The 18,773-nt window shown below is 38.7% G+C and overlaps 1 protein-coding gene across 4 annotated transcripts in view; it reads left to right on the forward strand.

The window, feature by feature from the left end:
* The window catches only part of CYLD (CYLD lysine 63 deubiquitinase), a gene marked incomplete at both ends in the record, with an annotated part of 31,784 nt that extends 14,147 nt beyond the window's left edge, over positions 1 to 17,637 (forward strand). For 2 of the 4 annotated variants that reach the window (XM_084257313.1, XM_084257314.1), the window contains 12 exons: positions 523 to 639; positions 2,022 to 2,401; positions 3,255 to 3,420; positions 4,296 to 4,437; positions 5,710 to 5,832; positions 7,793 to 7,884; positions 8,695 to 8,761; positions 10,936 to 11,068; positions 12,210 to 12,318; positions 13,261 to 13,379; positions 14,097 to 14,313; positions 17,453 to 17,637. In XM_084257313.1, the coding sequence (XP_084113439.1) occupies positions 523 to 639; positions 2,022 to 2,401; positions 3,255 to 3,420; positions 4,296 to 4,437; positions 5,710 to 5,832; positions 7,793 to 7,884; positions 8,695 to 8,761; positions 10,936 to 11,068; positions 12,210 to 12,318; positions 13,261 to 13,379; positions 14,097 to 14,313; positions 17,453 to 17,637 (1,850 nt within the window). The remainder of the gene's footprint in view (positions 1 to 522; positions 640 to 2,021; positions 2,402 to 3,254; positions 3,421 to 4,295; positions 4,438 to 5,709; positions 5,833 to 7,792; positions 7,885 to 8,694; positions 8,762 to 10,935; positions 11,069 to 12,209; positions 12,319 to 13,260; positions 13,380 to 14,096; positions 14,314 to 17,452) is intronic. The other 2 variants (XM_084257315.1, XM_084257316.1) reach the window with 2 other exon arrangements.
* Positions 17,638 to 18,773: the final 1,136 nt, after the last annotated feature.

An 18,773-nucleotide genomic window follows, 5' to 3' on the forward strand; every position in this document is an offset into this window, starting at 1 on the left:
AGCACTGCCGGGTCTGTTCCGCGGAGAAGCCAGGAACTCGGTGACCAAGAAATTCCAAAATGTTTAAACCTTAAATCTTTTAAACTTAATTTATACATTGATTTGTGTATAACATTTGAAGATTACCTTCTTCTGAAAGGAACTGTTTTTAAATATTAGGTTAAATATGCGAACCAGTAAGTTCATCAGATAAAATTGGGAAATGATAATTTTGACATTTGAAAATGAGCCATCGTACATGAAATAACTTTTTAAAGCAGTTCACTAAAATAAGAAATAGCAGGCTTTTCTTTAAATTTACACCTGCCTCCCTCTTATGTTGATTCTTGGACTGAAGAATCTTTTTGACATTGCCAAAATGGCTGTAAATTTTTAAAAGCTGAAAACAATAGTAAAATATTGTTGTGTTGTATCCATCTATTTGTTGTGTAAACAGTTGGTAAATCATATGTATATTGATATCATTAAAGACTTTAATACCATATTGACTTTATTTTTAAAAGGAACTTTCTTATTCCATAGGATCTACCTCAGACCCTGGAAATAGAAACAGATCTGAATTATTTTATACCTTAAATGGGTCTTCTATTGACTCACAGCCACAACCCAAATCAAAAAATACTTGGTACATTGATGAAGGTAATCTGAAATCTTAGTGTTCTTTGTAATGATTCTCTCCTTTCAACTCACCAGAAAGAAATGGCTTATTAACTAATATTTGTAGTTTTGGAACGTCTTTATATTAATATTCGTGAGTTAAAATATCATGTATAGTTTCTATTAAAATGAATAAAACATTTAGAAAATATATTAATGTTTGTTCTATTCCTTGAGCTGATCTGGTCAGGGTAGAAGATCTCTAGAATCAATGTAAAGGTTTCTGTCTGAGTCTTTCTTGATCTTTTTAAAGTGCTCCATTTAAAAAAAAAAAACTACCTTCCCTTGGTTCTGAGACATGATTTTTCCTGGTTTATTCTTTTCTTTGTTCACCCTGAATCATCAAGGGTGATCATTCCCTATGGTGTGTCCACAGCTGGCTGACCTCTAGACATGCACGGGGGCACTGCTCCAGGGGTCAAGAAGTAGCCCCCTCTCTAGCTCTGCCATCACGAGTGGATGGGTGGGTGCTTTTCCTGTGTGCTGACAGCTTTCTAAGGAAAGGAAGCCAGTAGGATGACAGCTTTCATAATCTGGATATTCTCCAGGTTCTGCCATGTGTTGATGTGCTGTAATTCCTAATGACAGTTTATGTCTTGTAGAACAATCCCCACCTTCTCGACTCCTGGTCTAATATTATATAATAATTTCATGGAAGAATATTGATTCTAAAAGACCTAGGTTGGGACATGCAAAGTAATGAAATTCATTCTTAAATTAGAAAATAGAAATAATTTAGTTGTAAAAATACCCTTCTTTCTGTGATTAATTTTACTTAAACATTTGAAAACCTTTTTCTCTACATTGGATTCATTTAGTCACTGATTTGGAAAAGAAATTGTGTGTTTTCTTATACTGTTGGTACCACTTATATTATAGTGGCTGTTCCAAGTGTGGTGGCTTCGGCCGTGACAAAGACTAACACGTGTTGTCCTTGCGGAGCTTGCACTCTGTGGTGTGATGGAGAGGGCCACAAGACAACACTTGAGCAATGAAGGAAATGGCCACAGTGATGGCAACACGTGGGATGCCAGCTGCCGTAGAGTGGCTTGGAAAAGATTCTTTGTGGAAAAGTATTTGTTTTATGATCTGCATGATGTGAATAAATCTGCCAGAGAAAGAGCTTTGGAAGGGCATTCCAGGCGGAAGAGATAGTAAGGGCTAAAGCTCTGAGTTGAGAGCTCTCTGAGAGGTGGGGAGAAGAATAAGAACAAGTTTGGGATATTGAGCTTTGCAATATTAAGCTTGACATGCTTATGCGAAGTGCACATTTGAATTAGATGTGTTTATTCGTTTTTAGAGATGTAGGGCAGTTTTAGTATATTCTTGAATAAATTTCTCTAATTAAGAATAATTTTTTATAGTTGCTGAAGACCCTGCAAAATCGCTTACAGAGCTATCTCCAGACTTTGGACAAGCTTCACCCCCACTGCAACCTCCTTCCATGAACTCATTATCCAGTGAGAACAGATTTCACTCTTTGCCGTTCAGTCTGACAAAGATGCCCAACAGCAATGGAAGCATTGGCCACAGTCCACTTTCTCTGTCGGTCCAGTCTGTGATCGGAGAGCTGAACAACGCGCCTGTCCAGGAGAGCCCACCCCTGCCTGTATCATCTGGTAACTCACATGGTCTGGAAGTGGGCTCTCTGGCTGAAGTTAAGGAGAACCCTCCTTTCTATGGGGTGATCCGTTGGATTGGTCAGCCACCAGGACTCAATGAAGTACTAGCTGGACTTGAACTGGTAATTGAATTTGACCTACAAATTGCAAATCTCTCCTCTCTCGGGGTTTCTGCAGATTACTCCCTATTCTCTTCCACTTGCTGGAAGGGTGCATTTGTCACATAAGTCTCCACGGAGAAGTGGCTATGCTGCCCGCTTTCCTCCGCCATCCATATAGCATCTGAGCCACTGGCTCCTAATGTTAATTGGCTTGTGTTCAAGGAGTGAAAATAGACTTTTAGGCTAATATGTTTAGGCTTATTGAAACAAACAGAATACAGTAAGAAAGACAAATCTGTCCAGGCTTTTTCCCTCTTCAAACTCTGTTCTCCCATGAGTGCTAATATTTATATCACTATCTTTAAGATGAATTGCTGTTTTTAGAGATCTTTTGAGATTCTTGGAGCAAGGAAAGATTTTTCCTTTGGTGATTAGGAAAGTATATTGTTCAGCATTTCAAAATCTGGGAAGGAGAATCTGAGACAGTACCTTTTATTTGAACATATTTTTTTTTTTTTGTTTGCGTGGTAGTGCTATTTGAGGGGCTGTTTAATATTCTTCCATCCATCGTTTCAATACTTGTAGAAATGGTACCAAAAACCAGTGACTCGGGGGAGGTGTAAGTCTACATTCTGAAAGGAAATACAATGGCAACTTTGTGTTGGACTAAGGCATTTGTTTCTCAAGCTGGTAGCTGTAGACTGAAGCGCTGAAGCACTGAGTGGTCAGCCCATTTCCGCGGTGGGCTCTCAGTATTGGGCCAGGAGATGGAATTCTGAGGAGGGTCAACGTGAAGCGAGGGTTAGAAACCGCAGTTGTTGGTGTGCTCTCTTTGCAAAGCAGAACAGCGCATATGGAAGCATTTCTTTTTCAGGAAGACGAATGTGCCGGCTGTACGGACGGAACCTTTAGGGGCACCCGGTATTTCACCTGTGCCCTAAAGAAGGCGCTTTTCGTCAAGCTGAAGAGCTGCCGGCCGGACTCGAGGTTCGCGTCACTGCAGCCAGTCTCCAATCAGATCGAGCGCTGTAACTCCCTAGGTATTTGGGTCTCTCTCTCTTAATCACTGACCGGGAATCACTAGTTCTAATCTCAAGTCTTTTTGCAGTAGGTGGCGGGTGAAGGTGTATTTTCCTGCCAATGCTCATCAGACTTTTAAATCAGTAAATATTGTTATTTGCCGTATCAGACAGTTACAGTTCCCCTGAGAGGGGACATTGAAGAAAGTACTAGGAAGAAAAAGTTGTGTGAGACTTAAACAGTTGAAAGTAGTGGGACTTACTTTCTCTTCCTGTGGGTTACAGACATTTCAGAAGCACAGGAGGTGGAAATTGAAAGGCTTTTTGGGGCACGGAGTCCACTGTCAGTGCCCAGGCACACGAGTAAGCACATCTTGCCAAGAACTTAGCCTTCTTATAAAACTCTTGATTGATCGGGAAGCTCGGGTCTTGCCATCTGTACAAGGAGTGATTTTCCCAGGCCAGGCCTTTCCAGCTTTGGATAAGAGTGGTGAGGCATGTTGGGGGTTAAGCAGGTAGAAAGAGGAAAACCATTTTATGGGAAACATTTTTCCTTGCGGTTGAAGAAGTACTTTGGAGTTTTTTGTTTTCTTTTCCAACTTGAAAATGAAGCATTCAGATAAATAATAAAATATTTACTTGGTAGATGGCCTTTTGCTCATTACTTAATGGTGTATTTTTTTAAAATTATGGGGGAAGTGAGGTGGAAATGAGCTGTAGTGGTTTTTCATAAGCCAAGTTACTCAACAGTGAGCCCAAACCTACCTTTAACTTTAAGTTAAGAGACAAATTTCTCATCACAATACAAAAAATTATTTTGAAACGAAGAAATAAATATGTGTGGGAATCCATACTATAATAATTGAAAATAATTTTTTTCATTTTTATTTTTTTAGCATTTGGAGGCTACTTAAGTGAAGTAGTTGAAGAAAATACTCCGCCAAAAATGGAAAAGGAAGGTCTAGAGATAATGATTGGAAAGAAGAAAGGTATCCAGGGTCATTACAATTCTTGTTACTTAGACTCAACTCTGTTCTGGTAAGTTTAAAATTAATGCAGTAGCTGTAGATAGTGCTGTGAGGGCAAGGACATGTGTGTGTGTGTCTGTGTGTGTATGTGCGTGCATGTGTGCTCGTGAAAGAATCTGCTAACTTCCTCTGAGTAGAGAAACTGGGATTTTGGGGATCAGGAAGGAAATGTGATTTGCTATTCATTTTTTACCGATTGGCTCTTGAATATTGTCTCAGGAGCCTGTATCCAAAAAGTTAATATAGAAAAGCAATGCAGAGAATGATGAGTTAAAAATAATGAGATGAGTAAGATGTGAATGATAGTGTCACACACGGATCAGATATTCTGACGGTATCTGGGAAATCACATGACTGAAGAGAATAAATACCGACACCTATCAAATAACAGAGCTTGGTGTGCCTGTTTCTTTCACTGGGTAGAAGCAATCACAAGTGGCTTTATTTTAAATAATTATTTTAAGTAGAAGCACGGTTGCCCTTGTGTGTAGACGTGTAGTTATTCCAAACTGGAACAACTTAACAGGGCAAGACATTTTATACTCTGAAGATTGGGCCAAGTACACTGCTAGTTAAATGGAGTGTAACCTGCCAGCTTTGTACAGCCTTGTCATAGAAATTAGGAAGATAATGAAATGTTAAAATTTTTAAAGTAGGGAGAAGAATAAATGCAGTAGATTTTATTTTTGGCCGAAGACTTTTAGTCTTTCAGATGTGTTGACAAAAACAAGCCCTGCAGACTTGATAGCATGTTCTTTCTCCAGCCTGGTGAAAACTCGTATTAGCCAAATTTTCTTTTGTTTTTTGATATCAGTTACCACTATTAATCACGCACAAATGATTCAGAATTTAAAGAAAGATCTCTGCAGAGGGGTGTGAGGAGAAAAGTGTGATGTCTAGAGGGAGCTGTGCAGTGGGAATATGCTTTCCTTGGGAGGTGCTCCCTAAATTTCCTCCTCTGCTCTGTTTGCTTCAGACAAAAATCTCTCAACTTCCTGCAAAGTTTTCTTAATATACCATAGGCATCTTTTTATCCATTAACATGGTCTATCTAGAGTTGGCCTACCTGACATTTGTGTTTTTAACATAGAAGGTTCTCCAGGCCCTGAGGATGGAACTATGGGAATGGTTAAAGGGGCCTGGATACGTGTTAGTGGAAAAAACTGATTTATATGTCACTTATTCTCAAGATTGCATTTATTCACTTTGTATTCTCTTTAGAATCTGTTTTTTTTTTAAATAATGGTTACTGCATGATGCAAATGATCTTTTTATTTTGCAGCTTGTTTGCTTTCAGTTCTGTCCTGGACACTGTGTTACTTAGACCCAAAGAAAAGCATGATGTAGAATATTATAGTGAAACTCAAGAGCTACTGAGGACAGAAATTGTTAATCCTCTAAGAATGTAAGTAGGTTGTGTCCTGTTTGCTGATTTTTGGTACAGTAATTAATTTATATTTTGCTTTCATTTGATAAGAAACAGGCAAAAATTAGTTATCTTGATGAAGTATTAGCAATTTCTTTAACCTTTGCTCTCTAGACTGCCCTAACTTGTTTAACTCCTTAAACCTGGTCAAGATGCAGCAAATGGCGAATGCCAGGACGTGACAGCTTCTCATCAAATGTCCCTTCCATTCCCCTCAGTGACTGTTGCATTCTTCAGTGTTAAAGCAAAATCTTTTATTTTCCTTAGATTTTTATTTTTTTAAAGATTTATTTATTTATTTATACAAGCACTGGGTACAGTCAGAAGCGCGGGAGGGTGAGAGAATTCGCCAGAGCCAGAATTCAGCCAGAGCCAGAGCAGGGAACAGAGCAGACAGACTGACGAACTACACTGCTGAGGAGAGCAGTGGGGCGAGGCAGGAGAGGTCCGCGCGCCATGTGAGACCCTTGCCGGCGGCCGGGGATTGAACCAGCAGCCCAGCGCTCAACCACTGTGCCACTGGGGAGGCTCTTCCTTAGATTTTTAAGTGATGACAATGACTGTCTTTAAGATAATTGAGATTTTGATTTTTGCATCAATTATTTTGTCTTATATAATTTTTTGAACATACTCACCCCCCATGTAATTCACACCAGACAATGCAGATGAAATCCAAAACTTGAACACTTGTTGGCACTTCTTTCTTTCTTTCCAAAATATCAGACGCCCACTAGTAAACATTCTTGCATACTATTGTCCAACCACCTAAAAGTCATGGCTAGCCAGACTCTGTCACCTGTCCATAGTAAGAAACTTGTCAGATGCTCTGTTATCAAAATCCATTGTGTCTGCTGCATTAATATCTATGTTTTAGCTGACTGGTTTTATTTGAAATCTCTGCTTTCTCCATCTCAAGTATTTCTAAGTCAAGAGACCTTGTTTTTATCTTATTTTTTTAATATTCCCAGTGGCTAAAGATTTGAATTACTGTGTAAGTGATGGATGCTCAATATATGTTGGTTGTGGAGAGTTACTGAGTGAACAAATAGTCAATGTAAAAAAATGGATATGGGGGCCTCCCTGGTGGCCTAGAGGTTAAGTCTCAGCGTTAGCACCACTGAGGCCTGAGTGATCACCGGCCAGGGAGCTACCCACATGGCGCAGCATATCTTTCTTGTCTCTCCCACTGCTCCCCCCAGCAGTGTATTTCAGTAGATCTGCCTGTTCTGCTCCCCGCTCTGTCTCTGGTGAATCCTTTCACTCCCCACACCTCAGGCCTACATCCTAGTTCTTCTATGCAAAATAAATAAATATATTTTTTAAATGGATATAAAATGAACTAATTCTGCTTGTCACCTTATTAACCCTGTGGTGAGCTCTAAGGTCTCTTCTGAAGCCATTTTTAGAATTAGAATTCTGTCAAGAATTGGGCCTAACTCTAGTGAATGTGTCCTGTATTCAGACAAAAATTAGAGAAGATGTCCTACGATGATGATTAGTGTGACACAGATTTTAGACTTTCAGTTACCAACCTTACCACCTTTCCATTCCCCTGGTGCTTATTCCATTCTTCAGTATTAAAAAGATTATTTCTCAAAATGTATTTTCTGTTTTAAAATTCAAAGTCATTTATTGAGATAAATGCTCTAATTTATTAAGCAAATAATATTAAAAAACAATCATCACAAATTTAAAAGTTTTTTTTTTTTTTTGGTATGTTAGTGTAAGACAGTTATTTTTAGGGTACAGTAGTACCTGAGATAATTCTGAATCTAGATTTTTAATTTTCAAACCTCAAGAAATCTATACTTGTATTTTTCAAAATAATTGTCTAGAATGTTGATTTAAGATGTGAAGTTATGTAAACAATGTGTGATTATCAGAGTGTGTCATCTTAATTCAACATGTAGCCAGTATTAATTGTTTCTTACTAACATAGATATGGATATGTGTGTGCAACAAAGATTATGAAACTGAGGAAAATACTTGAAAAAGTTGAGGCTGCATCAGGATTTACCTCTGAAGAAAAAGGTGACTGTCTTAATTTATAGTAAATGCATTAAAGCTAATTTGAAAACACATGCTAATCATTGACTGAAATGGGCGTCTGTGTAGTCTGAAGGGGCTTCATTTTGAATTAGATATTCCTTTTGAAGTGTGAATACTCTACTCTTTATAAATATTTTCTTTCTCTCTTCTAAAAGTGAGTGATGTGGAACAATGAACTCCCTTACAAAGGTGGTTGGATCCAACATATTAAATAAATATATTAAAAAAATTCTCTCTACCCAGCAATGACATTTGGAATTGCTTCCTTTCAGTGATAAAGGGTTGCATAAAGTCATCCACATTTCTCTACATAACTTTTATAAAGGAAGTTAAAAAATGGCGGACTAGGACCACGTCTATGGTCCGAGAAGTTATTTTAATCTCTTCATAGCTAATGGATTTACTGAGAGACTCAGACCTGACTTTGTATGTGTCAGAATCATCTTATAATCAGTATGATATCTCAAGGCTTGATGATTATTTAGCAAACAATCTCAAGATCATACTTCAGGTTTTATTCCACTTACCTTAAGCCCCTTGAAAGAAATAAAAATTATTTCACCATATATGAATGATTGTACCCTTCCAAATGCAATACAGTAACAAAATTGTGACATGCCTTTAAATATTCTTTGTATTTTTGTAAGGGAAACTTGAGCACTATACTAGCAATTGAAATAATATTTATTATGAAATTGAACTCAGGATAGAAATTTGACTGTTAATTAATAATAAGTAGAATGATTTAAAAAATTTTGTCTGTGACTTACTTGATTTTTAATTTTCTCCTAGATCCTGAAGAGTTCTTAAATATCCTGTTTCATCATATTTTAAGGGTAGAACCATTGTTAAAAATAAGGTAACTTTTGAATTGCTGCAGAAACATTGGAAAAATAGCCCTCATTTCACAACCATCATTCAGTAAAAGATTTTGTAGTGATTATTAAATTTTGTATTTGTGTAGGGATCGTAGCATGTTAGGTTCCTATAATGCAAATTATTTTTCCATAATATCATATTCAACTTGAAGAATGAATCCAATGTAAATTTGTGCTTTTAATTTTAATTCTGGTAATAAATACTACTGCAAATAGTTTTAATAAGATGGTACATAAATATTTCTGTAATTTAAATGAACAAGCCCTTTAAGAGAATCTTATACCCAGCATCATGAAAACACTGTTTTTGTCTACCCACCTCTTGAAGAATTAATTCAGTCTTAAATTAGCTTTCTTGTTCCCACTTCTGTAACCCGGTCCCTGCCCCTCCCACTCCCAGATCCTTCTTGAGTGGATGGAACCCTTGCATCAAATGCAATTAAGTTCTTAGTGAGCTGTTGTAATTGATTGTATTTTCCAAATAGTTTTGAATGTTTATAAGTCTACATGCTGAATCTTTTTGCAGTGTAGTGTGGGCCTCTCTGTTGAAAATCTCTCTCTCTCTTTCTCTCTCTCTTTTTTTTTTTTTTTTGATCATGTTATGTTGGTGTAAAACACTGTATGTGACTCAAAGGCATGGGAACACATGTCCTCAGATGCATGTCACTGCCCCAAGCCTACCACCAAGGCCCCCATAGTCCTCTTCCATAGTCCATGTGCCCCTCCCCATGTGTTGAAAATCTTGCTAGCATATTATTCACTTCCCTAAAAGCTAGTCAATAGCCACATGGCTTTACTCATCTCTATCTTAAGTGCTGTTGTTTGATGCCAATGTTGTATTGATGGATGAGGAGGAAAGAAAGGTAGACAGTATCATAACTGCAGTTTGATAGTTTGATACTGTATTGGGAGGTCTAACTAATAAGACATGATAAACATCAAGAATACTATTTATTATCTCTTCAAAGATAGTGATCGCTCTAAGTATACCTAGAAAACCTTAGAGAGTTGTTTGGAAGCTGTTAGAATTAACAAAAGAATTTGCAATTTGGCCATGTAGAAAGTAACCATAGAGAAGTCAGTAGAATTTCTTGTATACCTTCTAGCAAAAATGAAAAGGATAATTTCATACTTCATGAGAGTATAAAATGCCAAGAAATCAATTTATTGAACTAGGGTTTTTAAAAGACTTGTAAAAGACTAAAAGATGATTTGATTAATTAGTGAGAAAGACTGCATTCCAGGTGGGAAGATTAAATAATTTAAACATTACTTTGTACAAAATAATTTGTACCTAATCAAGATCTTGATTTTTTTTTTTTTTTTTTTTTTGGAACTCAGTGATTTTAGAGTTCTCTACAAGATGAAATGGGTGAAAACATTGAATTTTTAAAAAGAGTTCTATTATAAGCTGTAAAGGCAAAGCAATAGACATTAAACAGTGGTACTGGTATAAAATTAGAAATATGGATCCACAGAACTGAACAGAAGTTCAAAAATAGAATTAGCTTATATGTAATACTGCAGTCTCTTGTAAATCAGCCTTCAAACACAAGGAGGGGAGGTAATGTTAAAAGTACATGATGTGGGAGAGTGAGCAGGCAACTGGGGAGAAGAAAGTCACTTTTGTTTTTCATCTGGAAAAACCCAGGTGGGGCCTGGATTCTCTGCTTCACTGCGCTTTTGACTTGCTGGGAAATGATTGTCCTTCCCTGGATCTCAGGGTCTTCCTTTTAGAAAAAGTTTGTTCTAGAAGATCTTTAAGAATCTGTGTCAGTCAAGTATATAAAATTTATTTTCCCATCTTAAGCATTAAATGCAGTTTGATGCTTTCTAGATTTGGATGGTGAAATTGAACCAAGTGATTTTAGCTTCTGATTATATTGTCCACACAGTACTTCTTGACTGCAGGTATTATTCCATTATTTTTCTCCTGATCACTAAGGGAATTGTTCAGTACGAAAACTAAAACAGGAAACCATTTTTGAGGTCTTAGGCACAAGTACATCAGCTGTTTAAATTACTGTTCTCTGTTGTTCTGAGTATCCAGAGTAGCTCCATCAATTTCATGTTTTTGTGTTCTTAAATACTACAGCATCACTTTCTGATTCAAACATTTCATAAATAAATTATGTGTATTTTTGATTGTTTTTAGATCAGCAGGTCAAAAAGTACAAGATTGTTACTTCTATCAAATTTTTATGGAAAAAAATGAGAAAGTTGGAGTTCCTACAATTCAGCAGTTATTAGAGTGGTCTTTTATCAACAGTAACCTGAAATTTGCTGAGGTTAGTCATAACTACTTATTGTATTTTATGTGAAAGTCCTTAGGATTCTTTAGACTACTAGTAAATTCAAAAGCTATTACTTTTAACCCTCTGAGAATAGTTAGAAACACAAACTGTTAGCAAAACACAAATTAAAAAAATGTTTCAACTTTGTCCTTGTGGAGAAAGCCTTAGAATTAAGATTAAGGTTTTTAGGGTTTGGTGCCAAAGAAAATATCAGGCTAATATGTAACTCGAAAACGTTTAGTTAAAAGCAGTGAAGATTTACGATTTTTTAAACATGTTAAAATTTAACAGATATTAAATTAACTTAGGTTAAAATACGTTTAACATTTTACCCAAGCATATTATCCAAATACATCAAAAAGGAAATGTTCACTTTTCCTCTTTCAATAATTCACTTATATTGGTTTATTGATGAATAAGTGATATAAATTATCTTTCTTTTAGTCTTGACTTTTATGATCTTAACGTGTGGCTTATTTTTATTGTAATTTTTTTTCTGAAGGAATGTTTTGGTCAAACCCTATTAGCCACAATTGTTTATTTGTTGAAATATAAGGAATAGTACTTACCGGTGATCACAATTCCTGCACTGTAGTTGCAAAAGCAATCTTTCCAAAATAAATAAACCAATGTCTTAAGTAGAAACCCAGCGTGGATGGTCACTCTAGAGAGTCAGCATATTGTTTGAGATGAGGCTTGTCGAAATGCCTGGCCCCTGGGCCTGGTGTGTCCCTGGCCCATGGCCTGGTGTGTCCCTGTCCATGGCCTGGTGTGTCCCCGGCCCATGGCCTGGTGTGTCCCTGTCCATGGCCTGGTGTCTCGCTGGCCCATGGCCTGGTGTGTCCCTGTCCATGGCCTGGTGTGTCCCTGTCCATGGCCTGGTGTCTCCCTGGCCCATGGCCTGGTGTGTCTCTGACCTGTGGCCTGGTGTGTTCCTGGCCCCACGGCCTCCGTGAAGTCTGGTGGCCGCTGGCGCCCTGCCTTTATGTTCTGCCTCCACATGTAGGTCCGGTTTGACAGGCCATCAGCGCGGTGGCGAAAGCACAGCTTGGTTCCACAGCCACGTCTGTTTCAATTTCATAGGGAATTTTTTTTTTCAGCACTTTGATTCTAAAAATGTGTATCTTTTCTTTAGGCACCATCGTGTCTGATTATTCAGATGCCTCGATTTGGAAAAGACTTCAAACTTTTTAAAAAAATTTTTCCTTCACTGGAATTAAATATAACAGATTTACTTGAAGACAGTAAGTATAAGATATTATTGTTCTAATTCATTGTGATGAAAAGTCAAAAGGAATACAATTCTGGAAGGCAATTTGGTATCAAGGAGTCTAAAAATAGTAAGCTAGTCATTTCAGTACTAGGAATTTATTTTTTGAAAGTGCTGAGACATGTAATTTTATATATAAATATGTCTATTTGTTAAATAGTAGACATATAAAATATGTCTACTTCTTGTTATACAAGTAAGAAGTTAGAAACTACGCTTTAACAAGAGAAGGGTAGTTAAATGAATCATGGTGTGTCTGTGCAGCCATGATACTGCCATTAGAATTCATGTTTGAAGACCAATGTGTATGAAAGAGGCTATGATGTAATGTTAAGTGAAAAAATAAGTTGATGCTTTCTACAAGAGGAACTATACAGTGTTACATGAATAAGCAGATGCAAAATTATTGGTTAATCTTTAAAATTGGATGATCCAATTTTACTCTAGTAACTGAACTTGTAACTCCTGCTAACTGATATTGTAGATGCCTTCAGTTTTCTTTTTTATACTTTCCTTAACCTTTGAAATCTTATCAGTGCACATGTTGTAATCAGGTAAAGCCCTCTAGACTATTATTTTGAAAAAATTGTCATCAGATCAGAAAAAATGTCTTTAAAGATAACCTGAATTCAAGGAAAGTCAACTCAGAGTTTAACGGGACAGGAAGGGATTTTTGTGTTCATGAACATCATCCTTTTTTTTCTGGTCTCAATAATATCTTTATTTTTTATAAGGCAATATTCATTATAACAAGTTTCGATGCCCATCATTGGGAATTGTGTATATACTACATTAAGGTCGCCACTGCAAGTCCAATTCTAACACTGTCCTTTTTAAAGCTTAATTTTAAAACTCTTTTTAAATGAAAGAATGTATTTTTAAAGACCTGTGAACTCTCCACCCCTCTCTTACTTAGCCCCAAGGCAATGCCGGATATGCGGAGGGCTGGCGATGTATGAATGTAGAGAATGCTATGATGACCCAGACATCTCAGCCGGGAAAATCAAACAATTCTGTAAAACCTGCAACACACAAGTAAGTCTGAGTACGCTTAATGGGTATGCTCTTGTGAAACAGTAAATTATTTGTAGTTAGAAATCGATCTCAGGTTTCCGAAAGTTAAAAATTCATAATTAAAATACCATTTAATCCAACAATTCCCCTTGTGGGGATCTGTCCGAAGAATACGAAACCATCAACTCAAAAAATGAGATACTCCACAAGGTTTATTACAGCATTATTTATAATAGCCGGCACGTGGACACAGCCTAAATGTCCGCTGCCAGGGGTTGGATACAGAAGATGCAGCTGAGTGACATGACAGGATGCTTGCAGCAGAAAGGAGGGATTTTAAGAAAATTATGTAAGTAAGTCAGAAACATAAGCACAAACAGTAAGTCATTTCACATATGTGGGTAAAATAAGGAATCAAAGCAGATGAATTACCAAAGCAAAATAATTAAAAGCTAGCGGGCATTGATAACCAAACTGAGGTAGCGGAGATTCAAAAGAAGGTGAGGGAGGGGGGGTAGGGAGGGGGACTCAGAGGTGCTAGGAAATAAAGAACAATTCATAATTAAATGAAAATTCTTCATAATGAAGTGGTATTATTTGTACCTCTTCTGAGCTTAGTTGATGGACTTCTGTGAAGTGCCTGCTTGCTGCTTGTAGGGACGAGTTTGAATAATAGAGTCCTTTCACTACCAACACTGAGTTTGGCTCCTTCCTGATATTCTCTTTGTCTCGTCGTAGGTCCACCTTCACCCCAAGAGATTAAATCATAAATACAACCCGGTGTCACTTCCCAAAGACTTACCAGACTGGGACTGGCGACACGGCTGCATCCCCTGCCAGAAGATGGAGTTGTTTGCCGTCCTCTGCATAGAGACGAGCCACTACGTTGCTTTTGTGAAGTACGGCAAGGACGACTCCGCCTGGCTCTTCTTTGACAGCATGGCCGATCGCGATGGTATTTGATGTCATTCTGTCCTATTTTTATTAACCTTGTCAGTCATTTACACAGCTGTGTAACTTTGGGGGTACATTTTCACACCCCTAGACATGCATGTGCTCCACTCACCTCCATCAAACCTCTGGTGCCAGTGCCCTGACGACTCCTTCCCGAGGGCCCCTCCCTCCCCCAGTCCCCACTGGTAACCGGTATATTTTCCATAGAGTGTGAGAGTTGTTTTTGCTGTGCTTTGCCATCCAGTATCTGAGACCATCCAATATCTGCCTTTCACTTTCTGACTCATTCCCCTTAGCGTGATCACCTTAGGGTCCAGCATTTTGTCCTGAAAGGGCACTATTTCATCTTTTAAAATAGCTGTGTAGTTTCCATAGAGTATATATTCCACAGCTGCCGCTGGGCCCTGAGCTTGGTTCCGTGACTTGGCAATGGTGGACAGTGCTGCTGTGAACACAGGCCTGCGGGCACCTTTCCACAGTAAAGCTTTCATATTCTTTGGGTTGATACCCAGCTGAGGTGTTGCTGGGTCATGTGGGATTTCCATTTTTATTTTTTGAAGGTATCTTCTTACCGTTTTCTATAGAGGCTAGACCAGATTGCATTCCACGAACAGTGGATGTGACTTCCTCTGTTCCCCACACCCTCAACATTTGTTATTTCTATTCTTTTGATACGGGGCCTTCTCACAGGGGTGAGGTGGTAGCGCATTGTGGTTTCGATTTGCACTTTCCTTATAATGATTTTCATGTGCCTGTGGGCCATCTGAATGTCTTCTTTGGAAAGGTGTCTGCTTAGCTATTTTGCCAATGTTTTCATTGGGTCGTCTGTTTTTTATGTCAGTGGAGAGTGTAAGCACTTTATATGTTTGGGAAATTAACCCCTTGTCAGTCGTGTGATTTGAATATGGACAGTTCATCTCTAACAAAGGTACCACAGCTGTATAATGGAGAAGGGAAAGCCCCTTTAGGAAATGGTGCTGGGATCATGGGAGCTAAATGCAAAAAAAGGAAACTAGACCCACACTTAATCTCCGTACACAGAAATTAATTCAAAATGGATTAAAGACTTGGACATAAGAAACCATAAAATACTTGAGAGAAAACACAGAGGATGCCCTCGGATGTCAACCTCAATGATGTCCTTGGGACGTAGCCCCACTGGCCAGGGAAACAAAACATAGACACGTGGGACAACATCAAGCTAAAAAGCTTTGTTTTTTCTTTTTTTTTTTTTTAATAACATAGTGGTGCAGGGGGTAAGAGGTTTCACCAGTGACCGAATAGGGGCCAGAACAGGTGGCTCTATTGAAACACACTGCTGAGGGGAGCAGGGGGGAGTCTGGAGAGGTCTGCTGTGCCATGTGGGTCAGCTACCTGGCCGGGGGTGAACTCAGGCCCTAGAGGTGATAGTGCTGAGACTTAACCCCTAGGCCACCAGGGAGGCCCCTAACAAGCTTTGTACCTAAAAGGAAAACATCACAAAAATAAAAACGCAACCTAAAGAATGGGATGGTATATTGAAAACCTTTCTTCTACATGTGGCAACTTTTGTTTGGAGAGAGATTGCCCATTCTGCAGTCAGGTGCTGAGCCCCTGAGTTCTGGGTCCCCCCACCTCTGCTCCTGGGTAATAGTCTGTTCTGAGAAAGAAGATATTCTGTGAGAAGAGCCTTTCAGAAATTGCTCGGTGACGGTCTGATGTCTTGAAATTTATTTGAACTCTGCTACTAAACTAAGAAGTAATATGGTGATATTTTGACATGCGTATGCTCTTTGTTAAAAAAAAAAAAAAAGAATCCCAAAGTTTTCATTTTAAGGCTGGAGGTTTTACTTCAGCTTTGTCTTATTTCAGGCTCCTCTCATTTTCTGTACAAGCCCTAACAGCCGCTTCTCAAATGCCTGTCAGCCACCCTCCTGGAAAGTCCGTTAAGTCTGTATACCTACATCCTCTTGAGATGGGGATGATTCCCCATCTTTTCTGTTATTAAAGCTGAGGTTTTAGGTCACTGAGGTCACGTAGCTTGTATTTAACTCAGACTTTCTGACCTCAGTGATTAAGAGTTTTTATACTAAACTGAGTTGTGTCCAAAGGAGAAAACTAAGAGTAGAAGTAAGTATCTTCTTTGGAAAAACAAGCCTGTTCTGCGTGTGATGTGCATCTTCCTGAGGTGGAAATGTGCTGCACCTTCCAGGCCTTTCTCTAGGACTCTACTCATTCCCTCCCGGATGCACACTTCTCAGTACATGATGTGCCAGAGACCCTGCGGGTCTGGAACGAAGTGGTTGTGAGGACACCTACATCTCGGCCTGTACCGTCTGCAGCTTAGACTCAGTCTGGCAAGGTTGTGAGGGACTGCACGCTCCTCCACCCATCTTCTCATGCCCCATTTTCCCTTTAGCCTTTCCCTCTACCCCTTAGATAACCTGTACCCTGCTGTGTGGCAGCTTCTTGACTGGAGACCAAACTCTGGACCAGGTCTTCACATTTCCTAGCGCTGTCTCTCAGGGACACAACACAGCCCTGTCTGTCAGCATGTCTCTACCCCATGTCACATTTGTGTTTAACAGTAAAATGCAAAGCTTGGGGTTTCAGATGCTTAGAGAAGCCAGAAGGTCCTTTCTGGAATCCCTGAAACCATACTCCACAGTACCTTCAGTCAGTGACAAGATAGGTAAAACAAAACCTTCTAGAATTACACAATTTTTTCAATTTAAGGAAACATAATAGTATTTACTTCACGGCATCTGCTCTAAATTTGATGCTCTGGTGGTGCGATGTCCGGGGATGCTATGTCTGGGTGGGATGTGGGAGTGTGAAGTGTGGGGTGCTGTGCGCCAGGTGTGTAATCACATCATCCCTTAGCTGCCTACAGAGAAGCCTAGAAAGCAGGTCTTGGCCTTTGCTCAGGATCTGTGTCCTTGACTGATTTTATTCACTTTCGGCTGCAGCATCCTTCTGAAACTATGAAATGAGAAAAATGTCCATGGTGAAAAAGAGGCTTTAGCTTCTAGAAACCGGAAGTAAAACATGGTCTTTCAGAGCTGAAAAAATAGCCTTCACTGAAAATCACAGGACCATAAAATTGCTTGGAGGGCGGGGCTTGAACAGCATTCTCTTATGAGGCCTCTCCCTTTCCCCAGGTGGCCAGAATGGCTTCAACATTCCTCAAGTTACCCCTTGCCCAGAAGTAGGCGAGTACTTGAAGATGTCTCTGGAAGATCTGCATTCCTTGGACTCCCGGAGGATCCAAAGCTGTGCGCGGAGGCTTCTCTGTGATGCCTACATGTGCATGTACCAGAGTCCGACCATGAGTCTGTACAAGTAAACGGGGTCACCTCATTCAGGTGCAGAAACTGGGTGCAAGATTTTCACGTTGCATTTTCCTCCAGCTGGCAGTTTTGTTTTCACGTCCATTGCCGGCAATGGATGTCTTTGTGGTGATGATCCTTTGAAAAGGATTCCTGTGTTTAAAGAACAAATTTGCTTTTGTGTTACTAAAATATTTAATAAGAAGCATTTTGCACTCTAGAAAGTATGTTTGTGTTGGTTTTTTAAGAAGTCTAAATGAAGTTATTAATACCTGAAGCTTTAAGTCAAGTGCATTGATCATATAATATTTTTGGAAGCATAAAATTTTCATTGTGACAGTGTAAAGCCTCTGAGTCCATTGGGGATGTAAATAAATGTGTCTTCTTTATGGACCAAGGATATGAAATCATTTTTCCTTTGTAGCTAACAATTGCCTTGAGGAAGAAAATATTTTGGTTTTATTAAGAGTCTACTTTCAACCCAGTTATTAAAGTTGCATTGAGTTTGATTTGTTAATCCCCGTCTAGCACTGATTCCTGCATGTCTTTAACCTGCTGGCTTTCTGTGTTTCTGCGGTAGCAGTCAGAGAAGTAGTTCAATTCCTTAGAGGTGTCGTTTTCTATTTGTTCTGGTTTTGAGATAACTGAGTGATTTTTGTCATAAAATGTCCATTTTGGATGTAACTTTTCTGGGGGAGTACGTATCCAGCAATGGAAGCTCTTCACTCACAGTAGTAACTGTCAGTGAACAGGTTTTTTTTTTTTTTTTTAAGGCTCTATTTTATGGAATGGTCACAATCAATTTTATAAAAGTATTGGGGTGATAAACATAATACATTCCTACACAAATATATAATCTGTAAGAAAATAAATTTGATCTATAGAATTACTCATTACAACTTCCCTGAGAGACACACTGGCTCTCTCGCCCTCTGCCACTTCACGGACTGTCCGGGACGTAAGTGTGGCCAGTCAGTCAACTCACTGAATTCAGTTTAGTTTCCCATGTGAAAATGACAGTTACAAATCAGATTTTTTATTGAAATGTTAGCAGCAGCTTTATCTTCCTCCTGATTAAAGAACTAGAAAATGGATGTTTTCTTAGCTGATACCCATAACGTGTGTCTAGAGCGTGGTACTATTGTAGACTAGT

The sequence above is a fragment of the Talpa europaea genome (assembly GCF_964194135.1).
Source record: "Talpa europaea genome assembly, chromosome: 16".
Taxonomy (NCBI): domain Eukaryota; kingdom Metazoa; phylum Chordata; class Mammalia; order Eulipotyphla; family Talpidae; genus Talpa; species Talpa europaea.